Source organism: Clupea harengus, chromosome 7, assembly GCF_900700415.2.
Source record: "Clupea harengus chromosome 7, Ch_v2.0.2, whole genome shotgun sequence".
Classification (NCBI taxonomy): domain Eukaryota; kingdom Metazoa; phylum Chordata; class Actinopteri; order Clupeiformes; family Clupeidae; genus Clupea; species Clupea harengus.
The window spans coordinates 3,865,873-3,874,385 of record NC_045158.1 but is presented as its reverse complement, the minus strand read 5'-3'; the positions used below and the strand labels follow the sequence as shown (position 1 = coordinate 3,874,385).

The window sequence follows — 8,513 nt, the reverse complement described above, 5'->3', positions numbered from 1 at the left end:
ACCATGTTACTTAGAATCTTGATAGTTAGGCTATAATGTGATACATTTAATACGTAATCTCTGCTAGACGCTCACTGTTCTTGTCCTCCCACAGCTCAGTCATTTTGAAATACTGAAACGAAATCTAAATGATCGAAATATTGCTTCTTTAACTACTAATAATTGACCATTGAGAAAAAATGGAACAAAATCTGCAAATAGCCTACAAATCAAATAGTGAGACACTGGCAGAGTCTGCTTTTCTATATTTTGTTTCAAATATGTTTATTGAGAAACATATCCTTTAACAGTGACATTGACAATTATGTTTCCTTTTCAAAAAACAGTAATTTCATAAACAAAAACTACATATAGAGAAGACAAATGTAAACAAACATCAAACACCTGCTTTCTATATTTTTATAACAAGTCAAATATACACATAATATACTAAATCTTAAATATATTAAATCTTAATTTAATGCAGCAATACAGAGTTCTGTTCCAAAACTAGTAGGCAATGTCATGCATGTGAAAGCTTTTCTTCCATTTTTGCAGGGTGTACCAGCCCGTTATACAGAACTACATAGGGCATATCCTGGATGGCTAGTGGGGAAGACACAGGTGTTTTATCTGTCCTTCACATGACCATATGCTATCAAAATGAATTTGAGGATGGTACCAAAACTAATTGCCTATAAAACTAAATCTCAAAAAGTGTCAAATTGTTGTATAGTGTTACTTTAAATATATATTTTAATTTAATTTAATTTAATATACTTTATAATATGTATATATATATTTAATATTTTAATATAATTCAATATAATTTTAATGTATATATAATCGAATCTAAGCTTGGATCTTCCTGAACTGGCTAGAAGCCTTGGAACAGGACACTTTTGCCAAGTTTTTTTCGTGAGTTACCACTCTGTAATTTCAGAGTGCTGAGTTTGGCAATGTGGTGCGGCCTGAGTTTGTGGAAGACAGACACAACTAATGATAACAGAGAAAAGTGATGGTTGTCTATCCCCAGGGGCGGTTTTAGGCACGGGCGACCCGGGCAGCCGCCCGGGGCGGCACTTTTTCATAAGACGTGGGGGGCGGCAGGAGCACTTAAAAAAAAAAATCATCTGGGCCGCGAAGCGGTTTTCTATTATCTATCATATCACTGTGTGTGGAATTGGCAAATTGGCGCCCCCTGCAGCTGCAGGCGCATCTGCTCGCTAAGAAGGTGCCGTGGACAGATCCTGAGTGAGAAGGGAGAAGGGGGAAGGGGAGGGGCGCGGGGGACAGTTCACCTCAATGGAACCATAGACATAGTATACACATGAATGGAATATCTAATATCTAATATCTAATGTCTATGAATGGAACGGACAAGGGGGGGCGGGGGATCCACTGTATAGCAGTCACACCTCGACTTTCTTCCAAATAACGCACATTCATAACATTATAATTACAGGCCTATAATTCCTGCACGTTTTCGTTTTTCTGAATTGTGTGAAATGTCTAATACAAATAGGTAATACAGAACGATTTTGTGGTCACCAAGGGCAAGGTGAATTGGTGGAAGGAGACCACTGACTGCTTCAACTTATCCAACTGGTGAAGGTAGTACGTAGTTAGCAGAGTATAGATAGATAGATAGATACTTTATTTATCCCGTGGGAAATTACATACATCTTTTACAGAGTAGTCCTATTACCTATTATCAAGATAACTATTGAAGGATGCTCAAGTGGACAAGGTAAAAATGTGTTTTCAGTCAAGTGTAACTTAACCTAAATTCCTATTAAGACAACCAGCTAATGTTGAGCACCAACAGAATTGTTTGCTAGCTAGCGTTAGCTAGCTGATTTGACCATAGGGTATTGACATGTTCATTCATCTGACACTAGGCTAAAGTGTTAGCGAAGTCCCGCTAGCCACAACTAACAGAATATAACACAGGGCTCTCAAGTGTCACGCATTGAGCGTGACAGTCACTCATTTCGGTCTTCAGTCACGCACTCCCGCCACACATCGTATTTTTCACGCTGAAAAAAAACTCTAGGCTATTTAATGTGCCGCAGCGCGCAAACATGACCTCAAGCACGTCTCCCCGAATACCCTGGAGTTCTGCCGTGAGGTGCCACTTATCAGCCAATCAAAAAAAAAAATGGGCTACACAATAGCCAATCAGAAAAAAAACCTCTCTTTGTATCAGTTGTATCTGGGTAAGATTTAATCCAGCAACCAATGAAAATAAAGCATCCTGGAATTGCGCGTGGGCGATCTTCAGAAAGTTTTCGTTCACCTGAGGAAACCACTGGAGCTCCGAGCATCAGTCTTCTACAAAGAGTAAGTCGTCTCCTGTTTTAATGTTACAACAAATTCACAATGGTTTGACACAAGCAATGACAACTTGACTGCAGTTAGAGAATATTTCCCAGATAATTAGCGTCAGTTTTTAATGAGTGTTTGTAGCCAACAGTTTTAGGCTACAGCCTGCCTTTTCACTATAGCTTTGACTCCGAACTTCGTTAATAGACTATAATAAATTCGAGTAGGCCTATTAAAAATATATATAGCCTATAATTCGAACTAATATTAGGCAGCCCTTAATATTTAATGATGTTATGGGCATTATTTTTTGTAAATGTGTTTGCTTGAACATAATATTCAGATTCCGAGGCTTCTTCACACCTGGTGAAGTTGTGAATGCGAGCTCATTAGGCATACTAGCATGTTATAAATATCCTGGCCATGGATGCATTAATCATTGCATCTGTCTTTCAAAGATGTCAGGTAAAAAAACAAATTATTATTAACAACAACAAAACACTAATAATAATATGGGGGGGGGGGGGGGGGGCGCTGGTATGTGGGCATACGACAGGGGCGGGGCGGGTGGAATGGGGGCGTGGCCGGGGCGGTATGTCACTCTTGCCTGTCTTCAAAACTTGAGAGCCCTGATAACAGCATACAGAGTACTAGTATAATCTTAATAATGAACAGGTCGATAGCTAGCTGGTTAGACCATATATTTCCTTTTGACACAACTATAATAGCCAGCGTTAGCGAAATCCCGTTAGCCACGATTACCTAACTCAACTAAACCATAATGCATGTTGAGTGCTTGCACAACCTAACTTGCAGAGAGCTGGTTAGCTAACATTAATGCACATGATGTGTGCATTGATTCTCTTAAGTGTGTTATTCAAATGTTCTATTGAAGGATTTGTGCAATTGATACATTTAAGTTTGTCTTTCACTTATATTGTTATAATAAAAAATAAATAAGATAATTTTTTTTCCGGCGGGGGGGGGGGGCTCAGAGGGGGTTTCGCCCGGGGCGTAATTCCATGTAGAACCGCCACTGTCTATCCCAAACTGTGTTTCCTGAATGTGCTCCTTGAGAAGAAACACATCATCTGAGCCAATTTCTGCTCGGACAAACTGCTTTATTACGGAAACACTGACGGCTTGCCCTGATACTGACTGTCGAATATACCGCTCTGCTGACCTGACCACCTTCACTGTTCCTTCTGAAGGAATCATCAGCCCTCCTCTATTTTTTAGGGTCAGCAAATGGTAGCTCTGATCGAAAGATGCGCGTGCAGCATCTGTCACCAGGCTAGCACGGCATACACCACAGGACAGCTTCCTCAGTATCTGGCGAACCACAAACCCTGATATATATACAAGTGCGTTTTCTACAAGGCCACCAAAGCGGGTTGGTAGGTAGCTGTGGTCACAGATAAGTGCAGAGATGTTCACAAAGGGCGATGGAAGCTCTTCGGTTTCAGAGGCAGAGGACATCTCAACAGCCGATAGGGACACGGTGTCATCCTGTGCTGCCACGTTGCCCGAAGTGCTCGGAGAGACACCGCATCGGACCATGAGGCGGCGGAAGATGCCCTGGAACTGGCCTGCTGAAGGGTTGTTATTCCAGCCCCCTAAAAAACAAACACACACAGACCCACACAACAGTTAATACAGATATTTGCTCTTTTCAGACGACAAGGACGTTTTTGGAAAGACAATTTATAAACTTCTGAAATCCTTACCTGATGCTCTGATTGAGTTAAAGAGGAGCTCCAAGTGATCCTGGCTGAATCTATAGGTGCAGATGTATCGCTGACACTGGAGCAGTTCAGGACACATCAACATCAGGGTGTCAATGTTGATCACAAACCCCATGACAGACAGGTGCCTTCAAAAGAAACAATATGATTGTCAATATGATCCTGGCTAACCAAAATACCTCCAAAGAGCACCAAGTCATTTTGCTCATTGAAAGTTGTAAATGGACGTTTCCATTTTCCACTTTTAGTTTGACAAATGTATGAACTGAAAAACACTGCGCATAAAGGAATTTCTACAGAAACAAAACAGCAGACAGCAAAAAGATCGTGGATGATGGAAGCGTCGCAATTTAAAAGACCTCTTTGATCGATGAAGAGGTGTTCCATCCATCAGCAACAAACTGAGCAAGTATGCCCTGCCTCTCAACAAGAGTTCTAAACTCTTTGTCCAGTTCAAAGAACTCAGGGGAGCTTTGAATCCTTTGGCACAGGGATTGCGGCTGTTCATGACATCAAAGAGCCTGTCAATCATCTAAAAGGAAATGTTTTGAAAATAGAAAGAATTCATGATTTAAAGCATGGCCAGTACACTTTGATAAGAAACAATGTTTGAATGTAGTCTTACCTCAATGAATTCAGCCGTTGCCTGACAGAGAGTGAAGTGTGGATATCCAAGGTCCCTCAGTGTGCGCAGGGCTACGGTCACAGAGTGACTCAGCGTCTGCGCAGCCAGGGACACCTTCATTTTCTGTGAGTCAAAGTTAACATGCTTGTCCGTGACCCTGTTGGCAGCATGCAGTCCGTTTTTTGTTTGCACATCATTCAAATGAATGATGTAGCTCCAGTTTATGAGGCCAGTGGTGCTTCTGATAGGGCTGTACGCCTGCAACATGTTTCGTGCCAGTTTTAGCATGTGGCAAGCGTCCATCATAACAAACACCCTCTCACCAGTCACTGGATGTGGGAAAAAGGTTTTTAAGGGCTCAGAAGGGTTTGCCTTTAGCTGGCACCCAAGCTGGTTACACATGCTAATATTGGAGGCATGCCCATCCATTGTCACACACATGACCCTTAATTCACGCGCATGCAGTGCCTCCAACGCATGGACCAGCAGGACCTTCTGTGTGTCAGGGGTCACAGACTTGGTAAGATAGTAGCCAATGGGAGCCTTCCAATGGCCTTGTAGGCCAACCACCATAAAGACAAGAGCCTCAGTGGCAACATCTGTCTCATTAATGCCATCCCCCATATCCACAAATCCAGACATTCTTTGGGTATTCGGATTGTACTGGATATGCTTTTTGATGGCCATGGCATCCAACATGAGAGCCACACGTCCATATTTGACTGGATCTTCCGCTCTTTTTTTGCTCAACATGTCCAACATCATCATGTTGAGGCCAGGCTTGGCATCCACAGAACTCATCCACCTTTATCAAATGAAAAAGCAGTTATATAATGTATTTGAACCAGTAATTCTAAAAAATGCAATTAAATGACATGACAAATACCTTTGCAGTGTTTGTGGATGTGGTAGGTGAAGGTGGAGAGACTCTCTCAGATAGTTGTATGCTTTTGGACCATGTAGGTGGAGAGTGAGGGCAAACTCCCTCTGGTCTTTGGTGTACTCATGGCCCTGTTTTGACAGGAGGTCTATCGGAAGATCTGAAATTCAGATAGCACAGACTAATTAGTAAGTGCGTGAAAGAGTATGCTGTTCTTCGATTAATTCCCTTATGAAAACGGCAATAATATGTTTATTCTGACACAAAGGGGAGGTCTAGTATGAAGATCCGAAATTCAGTTAACACAGACTCATTTGTAAGTGCCCTTAAAATAATAAGTAGATTTTTTTGGTATTTAGAATGTACATGCAGGAAATCCAGTTACAAGGTGCATATTTGAACTCATGATGTTGCAATTATTTTATTGTTACGCTTCTGCCTTAATAATACTCTGTATTAATCCTCTGTTGCGTACACCCCTAAGATATGCATGAAGTTCAAAGTTTAATTTTACCTGAGTAAAAATCAAGCCTTTCTTTCAGCTCTTCATTTATGAGGTTCTTCCCCCTGAGATCCTCCAGAAGACCATGCACCGTTTTTTTTGCCCTCCGTTCTCGTACCTTAGTGTTCCTCCTATCTCGCTCCAGACTCTCCACCCTAGCCAAGGCTTCACTGAGTCTAGTCTTCAGACCAGTGGGAGATGCAGGCATTGCATAGGGGTGTTCCTAGAAGAAAGAAGGATGAAATATTTTGAGTAATGTTTATTTACATTTAGTCATTTAGCAGACGCTTTTATCCAAAGCGACTTATGTATACACATTTTACATTTACACTGATGCTTGATGCATAGCTAGTACAAATACTCACAACATTAGGTAGAGGTTCAGCCTCTTGCAGACAACAGTCCACTGACAGGCTCTCTTCAGCCTTCATTGAGGCTTGTGTTGTCCTGGTTGCCACTTGCTGAAATGGAAGGAAAAAATACTCAAAAATAGTATCTCACAGTGTAATATACATTACATCTTTGATTCCTAGACAGGAAAAAATACTCAAAAAAAGTATCTCACAGTGTAATATACATTACATCTTTGATTCCTAGACATTTAAAAAAATATATAATAATAATTTTCAGCAAATAATATGTTGACTTGCTCTCAACTCCTTATAGCCTAGTGATACACCTAGTCTTTGGAAAATGAAGACTGTTGGTTTAGCGCCATCCCTAATCCTGGCAATCTGACCTGTCCTGTCAAAGTCATCCAGCTTAAAGTGCTCACTGCAGAGCACGGAGTAGTCACTGGCGGAAAAATGTTCCCTTCTAACAGCAAATTCCCACTGCCTCCTCAACTCCTTCTCTTTGGGAAACCTTCAAAGTGTGAGAAATGTTAGCTAGCCAGCTAACTATAGTCAGATTCATAATATGTCAGTCGCCCAGCCGAAACGCAGGTGTTTTGTTACAATTAGTTTCGGGAAAAGATACATGGCAATACATTGGTATTTCATGGGTCTAGTGTGTTTCAGTTACAGTCTGAGCTCTAACTGTCATTTGGCGTGAACCGTTTAATTTAAAAAGCAAGACAAACGAACTCAACGGCACAGCAGTGATTCAAGTTTTTCCGTTGCAACCATTTATGCTATATAATTAACGACATTCAAGTAACGGTAGACTGTATATATATATATATATATATATATATATATATATATATATATATATAAAGCCTATATTTCTGGTTAGGCCAATATCCTCTTCTTTTGACAAATGTTAGAACAACGTAACGTTAGGCTAGGCTCCCCATGTCAATTTCACGTTAGCTATTAGCTAATAGTCTGACTGGTAGCCAACTAACTGTTAGTCTCAACATAGATCATGTTATAATGGCAAAATACAACCAGAAATAATTGTTCAGTCTTACTTGTGAAAGGTTATTCCACGCATTCTTGTTGTTATTGTTCTGCCGTTTTTACAGCCCCAAGCTGCACAATACTGAGGCATCTTGACTTTATGACTTTATGTGACTATATTATATGTCTTCAATCTACTGAGTAACGGTATTTGTGAGTGAGTTGAGTTCGTTTGTCTTTAAAATTACCGGTCACGCGAAATGACAGTTAGAGTTCAGATTCATAAAATGAAATAAGAACACATCAATAAGTGCTCGAACCATAACGGAAACACTGTAGACCCATGAAATACCAAATTATTGCCATGTATCTTTTCCCGAAATCCCATCCAGACACATTGTAACAAAAAAATGATTACCTCCCCAAGATGGCGGCGAGTTGACACGTGAGCCAAGGGCCAATGGGGTGTCTATGTATATATGTCTATGCCAACTACTGCCAACAACTGCCAACTTTAGAATGTTGGCGTTAGTTGGAGAATGTTGGCGTTTGTCGGGGCAGTGTGGAAGCTGCTTAAGTGGGACGGCCGGTTGATTATAGACGTTGGCCGGTATTTTGGACCATCCCAACCTCGTCGGCCCACCGGGGATTCCCCCGGTATCCCCGATGGCCAGTCCGCCCCTGACAGAGGCACATGGTCACACACAACAGGCATAAAGTCTTTTAGTAAGGTGGTCCCAAATCATGACACAACGGCTAAACTTCTTGATGTCACATGCCAGGAATGATACGAAAACAAACTAGACTATGTATTATAACACATCAGGGGGGTATTCGTCGTAGCTCGCTAAGCGGTTTAGCGAGCTAATTTTCAGGCTAAGATAAAAAACGCCCCTCTTTTTGGTTCGTGGAAGCAACTTTTGATAAATCACCATAGTTACATATCGATTAGCACTAACCTGCTCCAGGGCAGGCTAACTTAAGTGTAGCTGGATAAGCTTGCCACACCCCCGGAAAAAGGAGGGATCCCATTGACCAAGGACTGATATTAGAGTTAGATTAGCGGAGGGAGAGAGTTCTTTGCGATCGCCAAGATCCATTATTCTTGTATGAG

The 8,513-nt window shown here is 41.2% G+C and overlaps 1 protein-coding gene across 1 annotated transcript; it reads right to left on the bottom strand.

Annotated features, from left to right (window-relative positions):
• Positions 1-5,994: 5,994 nt before the first annotated feature.
• On the bottom strand, positions 5,995-7,493 carry LOC116221209 (THAP domain-containing protein 6-like). Its single transcript, XM_042708163.1, has 3 exons — positions 7,471-7,493; positions 6,707-6,920; positions 5,995-6,279 (listed from the first exon to the last, which is right to left on the bottom strand). The coding sequence occupies exons 1-3, from the start codon at positions 7,491-7,493 to the stop codon at positions 6,052-6,054; spliced, it is 465 nt and encodes a 154-aa protein (XP_042564097.1). The 3' UTR covers positions 5,995-6,051.
• Positions 7,494-8,513: the final 1,020 nt, after the last annotated feature.